Source organism: Argopecten irradians, chromosome 10 (genome assembly GCF_041381155.1).
Source record: "Argopecten irradians isolate NY chromosome 10, Ai_NY, whole genome shotgun sequence".
NCBI classification, from domain to species: domain Eukaryota; kingdom Metazoa; phylum Mollusca; class Bivalvia; order Pectinida; family Pectinidae; genus Argopecten; species Argopecten irradians.
The window spans coordinates 5,197,094-5,213,513 of record NC_091143.1 but is presented as its reverse complement, the minus strand read 5'-3'; the positions used below and the strand labels follow the sequence as shown (position 1 = coordinate 5,213,513).

Below are 16,420 nucleotides of genomic sequence, written 5' to 3'. Positions count from 1 at the left end.
GTAAATTGGAAAGTTCGAAGGACCCGATGTCAAACAATTGAGGGAAACCTCACAGACTAAATAAGACTACTGCCATTGATAGAAAATGAAGAAAGTCTAAAGGGAGATAACAACTGATAGTCTTACACTTATCAGCCAATTGGTGGATTAATGATAGAATGTTCAACAACTTAATTACTCTGCCATGATGGCCTTAAGGTAGAGGACTAGTCAGTCACCTTAACTACTGTGCCACAAAAGTCCAGAAGGTAGAAGTCTACTGGACTAGTAAACTATTGGCCAGATCTACTGGTATCTTATGTACCTTTTGTTGTATGCTACTGAAATGAAATATAATTAAACATTGGTAATAACTTTAAGTTGTAGTAATGGTAGCTCAATCTTGATCAGAAATTATATTATATGATCTGTTTTCTGTATTAAAACCACAAGGAGACAAAACCAATCAACTCTGATCTGGAATCATTCCAGTCGGAACCTGATTTCCATCTATCAGAAAGTACAGACAAAGCCATTGAATTTTTCACTCTTGGAAATGAACCACTTCAAGATATGGCTGGAAAGTATGTGCAATCGTGAAAGATATCTGTAGTAATTCAACAGAATGACAATTTCTTGTGTGTTTCAATTTAAATTTGGAATGAGATGACAGTTGTATCAATGTGATATAGCTGTCCGTGATAGAGTGCATCTCCTCGTTTTGAACGCTTGGGCTTCACACACTGATGAACTGCAGAATTTAATAGCACAACCTGACACTGTTGTTAGGGTAATCTACAAAATGTGATTCTTGATGAAGTGTTCAATTGAAGCAAATAAAATTTGGTTGATAGCAGATGCACACAGCTTTAATGACATCCAGTTTTATCTGTTTCACTAAAACAAAATAAATGGACCAAAAAAACCCGTTTGTTTATTGTCTTTTTTTTTAATTTGTAAAACAAAACAACTTACCATAACCTTGGGAGCCATCCTGAAGTTCTGTATCCCTGTCCGATGGTGTGTCTGACAGATCCTCAACTGACCTTACAGGAGAATCAAGGTCAATCATAGTATCGGTATTAATATCATGGTTGCCAAGAGCCTCCACAACGACTTGAAGATCTTTGGATTTCAGAATAATGGCTCTCAGTTTGCTGTCAGTCTGGTCCTCAAAGGTCCCTTGTTTATCTGATCAAAACCGGTTTCATTCTTAAAACCACATTTCAAATCAAATACATGACAATAAAATTTAAAACAATGTAACAACTATCAAACATTATAAACCTATATTTCATGAGGTTTCAATTTTGTTGCTATTTCAGTGTAGAGAAATATGGGAATGTAACTCTGTATAAAAAGATAAAAAACACCATCTGGGTAGGACAATAAAGGGCTGTAACTCTGTATAACAAGATATCAAACACTATCTGGGTAGGACAATAAAGGGCTGTAACTCTGTATAACAAGATATCAAACACTATCTGGGTAGGACAATAAAGGGCTGTAACTCTGTATAACAAGATATAAAACAATATCTGGGTAGGACAATAAAGGGCTGTAACTCTGTATAACAAGATATAAAACAATATCTGGGTAGGACAATAAAGGGCTGTAACTCTGTATAACAAGATATAAAACACTATCTGGGTAGGACAATAAAGGGCTGAAACTCTGTATAACAAAATATAAAACAATATCTGGGTAGGAAATAAAGGGCTGTAACTCTAAAACAAGATATCAAACACTATCTGGGTAGGGAAATAAGGGGCTGTAACTCTGTATAACAAGATAAAAAAACACCATCTGGGTAGGGAAATAAAGGGGCTGTAACTCTTATAACAAGATATCAAACACTATCTGGGTAGGGACAATAAGGGGCTGTAATCTGTATAACAAGATATAAAACAATATCTGGGTAGGACAATAAAGGGCTGTAACTCTGTATAACAAGATATAAAACAATATCTGGGTAGGACAATAAAGGGCTGTAACTCTGTATAAAAAAGATATAAAACAATATCATGGGTAGGACAATAAAGGGCTGAAACTCTGTATAACAAAATATAAAACATTATCTGGGTAGGGAAATAAGGGCTGTAACTCTGTATAACAAGATATAAAACACTATCTGGGTAGGACAATAAAGGGCTGTAACTCTATATAACAAGATATAAAACACACATCTGAATATGGAAATAAAGGGCTGTAACTCTGTATAACAAGATATAAAACACTATCTGGGTAGGGAAAAAGGGGCTGTAAACTCTGTATAACAAAGATATCAAACACCATCTGGGTAGGGAAATAAGGGGCTGTAAATCTGTATAACAAGATATCAAACACTATCTGGGTAGGATAATAAAGGGGCTGTAACTCTGTATAACAAGATATAAACATATCTGGGTAGGAAATAAAGGGCTGTAACTCTGTATAACAAGATATCAAACACTATCTGGGTAGGACAATAAAGGGCTGTAACTCTGTAAAACAAGATAATCAAACACTATCTGGGTAGGACAATAAAGGGCTGTAACTCTGTATAACAAGATATCAAACACTATCTGGGTAGGACAATAAAGGGCTGTAACTCTGTATAACAAGATATCAAACACTATCTGGGTAGGGACAATAAAGGGCTGTAACTCTGTATAACAAGATATCAAACACTATCTGGGTAGGACAATAAAGGGCTGTAACTCTGTATAACAAGATATCAAAACACTATCTGGGGTAGGACAATAAAGGGCTGTAACTCTGTATAACAAGATATCAAACACTATCTGGGTAGGACAATAAAGGGCTGTAACCTGTATAACAAGATATCAAACACTTTCTGGGTAGTACAATAAAAGGGCTGTAAACTCTGTATAACAAGATATCAAACACAATATTGGGTAGGGGTACCAATAAAGGGCTGTAACTCTGTATAAAACAAGATATCAAACACTATCTGGGTAGGACAATAAAGGGCTGTAACTCTGTATAACAAGATATCAAAAAACACTATCTGGGTAGGGAAATAAAGGGGCTGTAACTCTGTATAACATAGATATCAAACACTATCTGGGTAGGGAAATAAGGGCTGTAACTCTGTATACAAGATATCAAAACCATCTGGAGTAGGGAACAATAAAGGGCTGTAACTCTGTATAACAAGATATCAAACACTATCTGGGTAGGGACATAAAGGGGCTGTAACTCTGTATAACAAGATATAAAACACTATCTGGGTAGGGAAATAAGGGGCTGTAACTCTGTATAACAAGATATCAAACACTATCTGGATAGGACAATAAAGGGCTGTAACTCTGTATAACAAGATATCAAACACTATCTGGGTAGGACAATAAAGGGCTGTAACTCTGTATAACAAGATATCAAACACTATCTGGGTAGGGAAATAAAGGGCTGTAACTCTGTATAACAAGATATAAAACAATATCTGGGTAGGACAATAAAGGGCTGTAACTCTGTATAACAAGATATAAAACACTATCTGGGTAGGACAATAAAGGGCTGTAACTCTGTATAACAAGATATCAAACACTATCTGGGTAGGACAATAAAGGGCTGTAACTCTGTATAACAAGATATAAAACACTATCTGGGTAGGACAATAAAGGGCTGTAACTCTGTATAACAAGATATCAAACACTATCTGGGTAGGGAAATAAGAAACTGTAACTCTGTATAACAAGATATCAAACACCATCTGGGTAGGACAATAAAGGGCTGTAACTCTGTATAACAAGATATCAAACACTATCTTGGTAGGGAAATAATGGGCGGGAACTGTAATTCAGTATAACAAGATACTAAAACAATTATCTGGGTAGGACAATAAAGGGCTAGTAACTCTGTATTACAAGATATAAAACAATATCTGGCGCAGGTAGGGGACAATATAAGGGCTGGTAACTCTGTATAAAAAAGATATAAAACAATATCATGGGTAGGGACAATAAAAGGGCTCTTGAAAACATCTGTATAAAAAAACAAAATATAAAACACTATATGGGCTGAGGGAAAAATAATGGGCTAGTAACTCTAGTAACATGAGATATCAAACACTATCTTGGGTAGGACAATAAAGGGCTGTAACTCTGTATAACAAGATATCAAACACTATCTTGGTTAGGGAAATAAGGGACTGTAATTCAGTATAACAAGATATAAAAATATATCTGGGTAGGGACAATAAAGGGCTGTAACTCTGTATAACAAGATATAAAAACAATATCTGGGTAGGACAATAAAGGGCTGTAACTCCGTATAACAAGATTATAAAACACTATATCTGGGTAGAGACAATAAAGGGCTGTAACTCTTGTATAACAAAATATAAAACACTATCTGGGTAGGATGAAATAAGGGGCTGTAACTCTGTATATCACAAATATAAAAACACTATCTGGGTAGGAACAATAAGGGGCTGTAACTCTGTATCAAAGATAATCAAACACCATCTGGGTAGGAAAATAAGGGGCTGTAACTGCTGTATAACAGATATAGAAAAAACCATATGATTATGGAAATAAATGGGCTGTAATCTCTGTATTACAAGATTTAAAGCATATCTGGATATGATAATAAGGGGCTGTAACTTCTATATGACAAAGAAAATAAAACACTATCTGGGTAGGGAAAATAAGGGGCTGTAACTCTGTATTACAAGATATCAAACACTATCTGGGTAGGATTATAAGGTCAACAAGATATCGAACAACAATAGCTGGCTAGGGAAATAATGGGGCTGTAAATCTGTATAACAGATATAAAACACTATCTGGGTTAGGATAAAAAGGGGCTGTCACTCTATATAACAAGATATAAAACACTCATCTGGGTAGGGTAAATTACGGGTCAGTAACTCAGTATAACACTGTTAAAACATCATCTGATAGGGAAACAAATGAATAAGGGTCTGTAACTCTGTATAACAAGGATATAAAATAGACATCAGACTTGTAGCGGAAATAAGTCGTAACTCTAATCACAAAGATATAAAACATCATCTGATAGGGCAATAAGGGGCTGGTAACTCTGTATAACAAGATATAAAAACATCATATGGGTAGGGGAAATAAGGTGGCTGTAATCTGTAAACAAGATATAAAACACTATCAGGGTAGGGACTATTAAGGTGTTGTTAACTCTCAGTATTCAAGATTATTAAACACTATCTGGGTAGGATAAAAGGGGCTGTAACTCCTATATAACATGATATAAAAAACACTGTTGGTAGGGTAATTAGGGGTCCTGGTAACTCTGTCTATAACAAGATATCGAACACTTTCTAGGTAGGGAATTAAGGGGCCTGTAACTCTGTATAACAAAATATAACACACATGCTGGATAGGGAAATGGAGGCTGTAATTCTGTACAAGAATTCCATGGAAGTGGATGTGTCGCCTGCACAGCATCACAAAAAATAGTTATTTACAGTTGAAAATATTGTTAATAATTTAGGTGAAGAAATCAAGTTCAATAACTCTTGCAAATATTAATGGGTTTTGAAAAGTATCAAACCCATCTAAGATCTCATTGATATAAAGCAATATACCAAATTTGGTTGAAATCAGACAATAAATATTTAAGTTATCGAGTGGAAACCATGGATTTTTCTGTTTTGACGATTTTAAAGTTCCGTAACTCTTGCAAATATAGACGGATTTTGACCATTATCGAACTCATCCGAGAACTCATTGATATAAAATAATTTATGAAATTTGGTTGAAACTGGACGATAAATATTTAAGTTATCGAGTGGAAACCATTGATTTTTCTCTTTTGACGATTTTAAAGTCCCGTAACTCTTTTAAATATTGACGGATTTTGACCACTATCAAGCTCATCTGAGATCTCATTGATATAAAGCTATAAACCAAATTTGATTGAAATCGGACAATAAATACTTCAGTTATTGCACGGAAACCGTTTCCCGGATACCGACGCCGACATAGTGATACCTAAGTGTCGCCCTTGCGTTGAAGGCGACACATTAAAAAGATATCAAACACTATCTGGGTAGGGAAATAAGGGACTGTAATTCTGTATAACAAGATATCAAACACTATCTGGGTAGGGAAATAAGGGGCTGTAACTCTGTATAACAAAATATAAAACACTATCTGGTAGGGAAATTAGGGGCTGTAACTCTGTATATCAAGATATAAAACACTATCTGGGTAGGACAATAAGTGTTTATAATCATTCAATAATGGACAGCCAGGACTGCCTATAGCAGGAGTGGGCGATGGGTTTCTGGCTGTCTTTGATGTTGTAGGGAGAAGCTGGGATCAACATATAAATTCCACAGAGATATTTATAAAAAAATCACCAGTAACAGGGACAAAACCTATATCATCATCAGTAACAGGGACCAAACCTATATCATCATCAGTAACAGGGACCAAACCTATATCATCATCAGTAACAGGGACCAAACCTATATCATCACCAGTAACAGGGACCAAACCTATATCATCATCAGTAACAGGGACCAAACCTATATCATCATCAGTAACAGGGACCAAACCTATATCATCACCAGTAACAGGGGCCAAACCTATATCATCATCACAGTAACAGGGACCAAACATATATCATCATCAGTAACAGGGACCAAACCTATATCATCATCCAGTAACAGGGACCAAACCTATATCATCATCAGTAACAGGGACCAAACCTATATCATCACCAGTAACAGGGACCAAACCTATATCATCATCAGTAACAGGGACCAAACCTATATCATCATCAGTAACAGGGACCAAACCTATATCATCACCAGTAACAGGGACCAAACCTATATCACACACAGTAACAGGGACCAAACCTATATCATCACCAGTAACAGGGGCCAAACCTATATCATCATCATCCAGTAACAGGGACCAAACCTATATCATCACCAGTAACAGGGACCAAACCTATATCATCATCCAGTAACAGGGACCAAACCTATATCATCATCCAGTAACAGGGACCAAACCTATATCATCATCAGTAACAGGGACCAAACCTATATCATCATCAGTAACAGGGACCAAACCTAATCATCATCAGTAACAGGACCAAACCTATATCATCACAGTAACAGGGACCAAACCTATAATATCATCACAGTAACAGGGACCAAACCTATATCATCACCAGTAACAGGGACCAAACCTATATCATCACTCAGTAACAGGGACCAAACCTATATCATCATCAGTAACAGGGACCAAACCTATATCATCATCAGTAACAGGGACCAAACCTATATCATCATCAGTAACAGGACCAAACCTATATCATCATCAGTAACAGGGACCAAACCTATATCATCACCAGTAACAGGGACCAAACCTATATCATCATCAGTAACAGGGACCAAACCTATATCATCATCCAGTAACAGGGACCAAACCTATATCATCACCAGTAACAGGGACCAAACCTATATCATCATCAGTAACAGGGACCAAACCTATATCATCACCAGTAACAGGGACCAAACCTATATCATCACCAGTAACAGGGACCAAACCTATATCATCACCAGTAACAGGGACCAAACCTATATCATCATCAGTAACAGGGACCAAACCTATATCATCATCAGTAACAGGGACCAAACCTATATCATCACCAGTAACAGGGACCAAACCTATATCATCATCAGTAACAGGGACCAAACCTATATCATCATCAGTAACAGGGACCAAACCTATATCATCATCAGTAACAGGGACCAAACCTATATCATCACAGTAACAGGACCAAACCTATAAGTAACAGGGACCAAACCTATATCATCACCAGTAACAGGGACCAAACCTATATCATCACCAGTAAACAGGGACCAAACCTATATCATCATCCAGTAACAGGGACCAAACCTATATCATCACCAGTAACAGGGACCAAACCTATATCATCATCAGTAACAGGGACCAAACCTATATCATCATCAGTAACAGGGACCAAACCTATATCATCACCAGTAACAGGGACCAAACCTATATCATCATCATAACAGGGACAACCTATATCATCACCAGTAACAGGGACCAAACCTATATCATCATCAGTAACAGGGACCAAACCTATATCATCATCAGTAACAGGGACCAAACCTATATCATCATCAGTAACAGGGACCAAACCTATATCATCATCAGTAACAGGGACCAAACCTATATCATCATCAGTAACAGGGACCAAACCTATATCATCACCAGTAACAGGGACCAAACCTATATCATCACCAGTAACAGGGACCAAACCTATATCATCATCAGTAACAGGGACCAAACCTATATCATCATCAGTAACAGGGACCAAACCTATATCATCATCAGTAACAGGGACCAAACCTATATCATCATCAGTAACAGGGACCAAACCTATATCATCACAGGACCAAACCTAACAGGGACCAAACCTATATCATCATCAGTAACAGGGACCAAACCTATATCATCATCATCCAGTAACAGGGACCAAACCTATATCATCATCAGTAACAGGGACCAAACCTATATCATCACCAGTAACAGGGACCAAACCTATATCATCATCAGTAACAGGGACCAAACCTATATCATCACCAGTAACAGGGACCAAACCTATATCATCATCAGTAACAGGGACCAAACCTATATCATCACCAGTAACAGGGACCAAACCTATATCATCATCAGTAACAGGGACCAAACCTATATCATCACCAGTAACAGGGACCAAACCTATATCATCATCAGTAACAGGGACCAAACCTATATCATCATCAGTAACAGGGACCAAACCTATATCATCACCAGTAACAGGGACCAAACCTATATCATCATCAGTAACAGGGACCAAACCTATATCATCACCAGTAACAGGGACCAAACCTATATCATCATCAGTAACAGGGACCAAACCTATATCATCATCAGTAACAGGGACCAAACCTATATCATCACCAGTAACAGGGACCAAACCTATATCATCATCAGTAACAGGGACCAAACCTATATCATCACCAGTAACAGGGACCAAACCTATATCATCATCAGTAACAGGGACCAAACCTATATCATCATCAGTAACAGGGACCAAACCTATATCATCACAGTAACAGGGACCAAACCTATATCATCATCCAGTAACAGGGACCAAACCTATATCATCATCAGTAACAGGGACCAAACCTATATCATCACCAGTAACAGGGGACCAAACCTATATCATCACCAGTAACAGGGACCAAACCTATATCATCACCAGTAACAGGGACCAAACCTATATCATCATCAGTAACAGGGACCAAACCTATATCATCATCAGTAACAGGGACCAAACCTATATCATCATCAGTAACAGGGACCAAACCTATATCATCATCAGTAACAGGGACCAAACCTATATCATCACTCAGTAACAGGGACCAAACCTATATCATCACCAGTAACAGGGACCAAACCTATATCATCACAGTAACAGGGACCAAACCTAATCATCACCAGTAACAGGGACCAAACCTATATCATCATCAGTAACAGGGACCAAACCTATATCATCATCAGTAACAGGGACCAAACCTATATCATCATCAGTAACAGGGACCAAACCTATATCATCATCAGTAACAGGGACCAAACCTATATCATCATCAGTAACAGGGACCAAACCTATATCATCATCAGTAACAGGGACCAAACCTATATCACCATCAGTAACAGGGGCCAAACCTATATCATCATCAGTAACAGGGACCAAACCTATATCATCATCAGTAACAGGGACCAAACCTATATCATCATCAGTAACAGGGACCAAACCTATATCATCACCAGTAACAGGGACCAAACCTATATCATCACCAGTAACAGGGACCAAACCTATGTATCCTATATCATCACCAGTAACAGGGACCAAACCTATATCATCATCAGTAACAGGGACCAAACCTATATCATCACCAGTAACAGGGACCAAACCTATATCATCACCAGTAACAGGGACCAAACCTATATCATCATCAGTAACAGGGACCAAACCTATATCATCATCAGTAACAGGGACCAAACCTATATCATCATCAGTAACAGGGACCAAACCTATATCATCATCAGTAACAGGGGACCAAACCTATATCATCATCAGTAACAGGGACCAAACCTATATCATCATCAGTAACAGGGACCAAACCTATATCATCACCAGTAACAGGGACCAAACCTATATCATCATCAGTAACAGGGACCAAACCTATATCATCACCAGTAACAGGGACCAAACCTATATCATCATCAGTAACAGGGACCAAACCTATATCATCACCAGTAACAGGGACCAAACCTATATCATCACCAGTAACAGGGACCAAACCTATATCATCACAGTAACAGGGACCAAACCTATATCATCACAGTAACAGGGACCAAACCTATATCATCATCAGTAACAGGGACCAAACCTATATCATCATCAGTAACAGGGACCAAACATATATCATCATCAGTAACAGGGACCAAACCTATATCATCATCAGTAACAGGGACCAAACCTATATCATCATCAGTAACAGGGACCAAACCTATATCATCATCAGTAACAGGGACCAAACCTATATCATCACCAGTAACAGGGACCAAACCTATATCATCACCAGTAACAGGGACCAAACCTATATCATCATCAGTAACAGGGACCAAACCTATATCATCATCAGTAACAGGGACCAAACCTATATCATCACCAGTAACAGGGACCAAACCTATATCATCACCAGTAACAGGGACCAAACCTATATCATCACCAGTAACAGGGACCAAACCTATATCATCATCAGTAACAGGGACCAAACCTATATCATCACCAGTAACAGGGACCAAACATATATCATCACCAGTAACAGGGACCAAACCTATATCATCATCATCAACCTCGTAACAGGGACCAAACCTATATCATCACCAGTAACAGGGACCAAACCTATATCATCATCCAGTAACAGGGGCCAAACCTATATCATCATCAGTAACAGGGACCAAACCTATATCATCACCAGTAACAGGGACCAAACCTATATCATCATCAGTAACAGGGACCAAACCTATATCATCATCAGTAACAGGGACCAAACCTATATCATCACCAGTAACAGGGACCAAACCTATATCATCACCAGTAACAGGGACCAAACCTATATCATCATCCAGTAACAGGGACCAAACCTATATCATCACCAGTAACAGGGACCAAACCTATATCATCACCAGTAACAGGGACCAAACCTATATCATCACCAGTAACAGGGACCAAACCTATATCATCACCAGTAACAGGGACCAAACCTATATCATCATCAGTAACAGGGACCAAACCTATATCATCATCAGTAACAGGGACCAAACCTATATCATCACCAGTAACAGGGACCAAACCTATATCATCACCAGTAACAGGGACCAAACCTATATCATCATCAGTAACAGGGACCAAACCTATATCATCACCAGTAACAGGGACCAAACCTATATCATCACCAGTAACAGGGACCAAACCTATATCATCATCAGTAACAGGGACCAAACCTATATCATCACCAGTAACAGGGACCAAACCTATATCATCACCAGTAACAGGGACCAAACCTATATCATCACCAGTAACAGGGACCAAACCTATATCATCATCAGTAACAGGGACCAAACCTATATCATCACCAGTAACAGGGACCAAACCTATATCATCATCAGTAACAGGGACCAAACCTATATCATCACCAGTAACAGGGACCAAACCTATATCATCACCAGTAACAGGGACCAAACCTATATCATCACCAGTAACAGGGACCAAACCTATATCATCATCAGTAACAGGGACCAAACCTATATCATCACCAGTAACAGGGGCCAAACCTATATCATCATCAGTAACAGGGACCAAACCTATATCATCATCATCCAGTAACAGGGACCAAACCTATATCATCATCAGTAACAGGGACCAAACCTATATCATCATCAGTAACAGGGACCAAACCTATATCATCATCAGTAACAGGGACCAAACCTATATCATCATCAGTAACAGGGACCAAACCTATATCATCATCAGTAACAGGGACCAAACCTATATCATCACCAGTAACAGGGGCCAAACCTATATCATCATCAGTAACAGGGACCAAACCTATATCATCATCAGTAACAGGGACCAAACCTATATCATCACCAGTAACAGGGACCAAACCTATATCATCACCAGTAACAGGGACCAAACCTATATCATCACCAGTAACAGGACCAAACCTATATCATCACAGTAACAGGGACCAAACCTATATCATCATCAGTAACAGGGACCAAACCTATATCATCATCAGTAACAGGGACCAAACCTATATCATCATCAGTAACAGGGACCAAACCTATATCATCATCAGTAACAGGGACCAAACCTATATCATCATCATCAGTAACAGGGACCAAACCTATATCATCATCATCAGTAACAGGGGACCAAACCTATATCATCATCAGTAACAGGGACCAAACCTATATCATCATCAGTAACAGGGACCAAACCTATATCATCATCAGTAACAGGGACCAAACCTATAATCATCATCAGTAACAGGGACCAAACCTATATCATCATCAGTAACAGGGACCAAACCTATATCATCATCAGTAACAGGGACCAAACCTATATCATCAATCAGTAACAGGGACCAAACCTATATCATCACCAGTAACAGGGACCAAACCTATATCATCATCAGTAACAGGGACCAAACCTATATCATCATCAGTAACAGGGACCAAACCTATATCATCATCAGTAACAGGGACCAAACCTATATCATCATCCAGTAACAGGGACCAAACCTATATCATCATCAGTAACAGGGACCAAACCTATATCATCATCAGTAACAGGGACCAAACCTATATCATCACCAGTAACAGGGACCAAACCTATATCATCAACCAGTAACAGGGACCAAACCTATATCATCATCAGTAACAGGGAAACCTAAATCCATCATAAACAGGGACCAAACCTATATCATCACCAGTAACAGGGACCAAACCTATATCATCATCAGTAACAGGGACCAAACCTATATCATCATCAGTAACAGGGACCAAACCTATATCATCATCAGTAACAGGGACCAAACCTATATCATCATCAGTAACAGGGACCAAACCTATATCATCACCAGTAACAGGGACCAAACCTATATCATCATCAGTAACAGGGACCAAACCTATATCATCATCAGTAACAGGGACCAAACCTATATCATCATCAGTAACAGGGACCAAACCTATATCATCAAAAGGAGTAACAGGGACCAAAACCTATATCATCATCAGTAACAGGGACCAAACCTATATCATCACAGTAACAGGGACCAAACCTATATCATCATCAGTAACAGGGACCAAACCTATATCATCACCAGTAACAGGGACCAAACCTATATCATCACAGTAACAGGGACCAAACCTATATCATCATCAGTAACAGGGACCAAACCTATATCATCATCAGTAACAGGGACCAAACCTATATCATCATCAGTAACAGGGACCAAACCTATATCATCATCAGTAACAGGGACCAAACCTATATCATCATCAGTAACAGGGACCAAACCTATATCATCACCAGTAACAGGGACCAAACCTATATCATCATCAGTAACAGGGACCAAACCTATATCATCACCAGTAACAGGGACCAAACCTATATCATCATCAGTAACAGGGACCAAACCTATATCATCACCAGTAACAGGGACCAAACCTATATCATCACCAGTAACAGGGACCAAACCTATATCATCATCAGTAACAGGGACCAAACCTATATCATCATCAGTAACAGGGACCAAACCTATATCATCATCAGTAACAGGGACCAAACCTATATCATCATCAGTAACAGGGACCAAACCTATATATCATCACCAGTAACAGGGACCAAACCTATATCATCATCAGTAACAGGGACCAAACCTATATCATCATCAGTAACAGGGACCAAACCTATATCATCACCAGTAACAGGGACCAAACCTATATCATCATCAGTAACAGGGACCAAACCTATATCATCATCAGTAACAGGGACCAAACCTATATCATCACCAGTAACAGGGACCAAACCTATATCATCATCAGTAACAGGGACCAAACCTATATCATCACCAGTAACAGGGACCAAACCTATATCATCATCAGTAACAGGGACCAAACCTATATCATCACCAGTAACAGGGACCAAACCTATATCATCACCAGTAACAGGGACCAAACCTATATCATCACCAGTAACAGGGACCAAACCTATATCATCATAAGTAACAGGGACCAAACCTATATCATCATCAGTAACCAAACCTTCCAATCACGATACAGTGTGTATTTAATATGGCCGACGATAACCAGCTAGGTAAACGGACAGCTCGCCGCAAAACAAAATCAATGATTTCAAACACTACTAAATAATTCAAGAACTCAAGAGTAAAAATAAAATGTCCTCTTCTCCTTAAACATTGACAGGATAATCTTGCCAGCTCTTACCGTGCAATAAACTATAATGGTTAAAAAAAAAAAGTTCACAGGCACTCTGAAGCTATCGTACATCATGGTTCTAAAGACTTTCCTACTGGAGATTAACTCCATAAGAATAACTCAAATCACTATAAGAACATATCCTGTGTTTCATTTTGTGCATTTTATTTTGTAAGAACAAATATTTTAAGTAGATTTACAAGGCAATGGATTCCTTTTTCATCCTGAGAGGAGATTTATACAACAATACCAATACAAGAATGGATGTACATTTAATAAACTAATGTTTAGTATTATAAATATACAGTAAGGGTATTTAGATCGATCTAGCCTTTTTGAAGCAGTTATATCATCTATAACAAGAACTGGACGTTTTTACCCTCTCCCTTTTTAACTCTATTGCTGGGGTGAGGGGTAGAAAAAGGAGAACTATATAGACACCACCTGGTTGATTAGACGGATTCTGATAAAGGGCAACAACTCTGTATCTCCTATGTCCTGAGACTGACTTTCAGCTGGTATCACCTCCGCCCCCCTGTGACATCACACGGAACAGTTAACACCAGTAGGTGACAGACTGTTTAACCAAGTGATGGCTAACGAGGACTGTGATGGCTGGAGAAATACATTTCACTCTGACAATCTCCCATCACAACTTATCCTCACAAACTCAAATTGGTTCTGACAATGTATGAAAAATATGATCAGAAACAAAGACAGGTTCGTGAGAAAAAGCTCACAAAAACTTGAACCTGAAGGTCACTTCACAATGTTCTGTCATGGTGTTATTAATTTTTTTAATTTAATATCTTTATTTAAGCATGTAATTAAATATATATCTTTATGTAAGCATGCAAACAAAAGGCCAAATGACCCTTTAGGATTTCCTTATAAACATAGTCATAGCTGACACTATTCTAACAAGACTTTTAACATAACATTATATTTGTCACGAAAAATTTTAGTCTGTTATTCAGAATGTCACCATCAAAATTCCAATGCTTTTTTATTCTGGTGAACTTAAAAATTTTCATGATTGAACAAAACAAAAAATAATTACAAGGACATAGTCATTCAGATCCCCCGCCAAGGAAAATATCAAAGCTGAAGTAGGTTTGATTGTGGAGACTTATGTGTATGAAAAAAAAAAACAGGAAAAAGGAAGTTGAGCTAAAGAAAGATTGAGTATAATTCAAGTAGAGCAGGGCTGCAATTGTTGAATCAGGTATACAGCCTTGACATTTATATTAGACTATATACACAAATATGGGTGGAGTTTTGCAAAGTAACATTTACCATTTACCATGATATTTTCAGCAATGTTTCCATGGTAACGGAAAAAGTGCAAAAAATGAAAACCTAAAAATAGCAAAAGGTACTACTAGACCATAAGAACAATGTGTCTATGAAGTTTCATGGAATTTCATGCTCCAGAAACGATTCTTACACAAAAATCTGCTATTTTCAGCAATGTATCCATGGTTACAGAAAAAAATACTAAAAGTGAAAACCTTAAAATAGCAAAAGGCACTACTAGACCATAAGACTAATGTGCCTATGGAGTTCCGTGCATATATCTGAACCGGTTTTCCAGTTATGCTGCGGAAACGAACCTGGTACAAAAATATGATATTTTCAGCAATGTTTCCGTGGTTACGGAAAAAGTGCAAAAAATGAAAACCTAAAAATAGCAAAAGGCACTACTAGACCATAAGAACAATGTGTCTATGAAGTTTCATGGAAATATCTCTGCTGGTTTTAGAGTTATGCTCCGGAAACGATTCTTACACAAAAATCTGCCATTTTCAGTAATGTTTCCATGGTTACAGAAAAAAGTACAAAAAGTGAAAACCTTAAAATAG

The 16,420-nt window shown here is 38.1% G+C and overlaps 1 protein-coding gene across 10 annotated transcripts in view; it reads right to left on the bottom strand.

The window, feature by feature from the left end:
- LOC138332964 (rho guanine nucleotide exchange factor 18-like) overlaps positions 1-16,420 on the bottom strand; it is a 240,108-nt gene that overhangs the window by 170,497 nt on the left and 53,191 nt on the right. For all 10 annotated transcript variants that reach the window (XM_069281034.1, XM_069281040.1, XM_069281038.1 and 7 more), the window contains one exon: positions 955-1,170. In XM_069281034.1, coding sequence (XP_069137135.1) covers positions 955-1,170 — 216 coding nt within the window. The remainder of the gene's footprint in view (positions 1-954; positions 1,171-16,420) is intronic.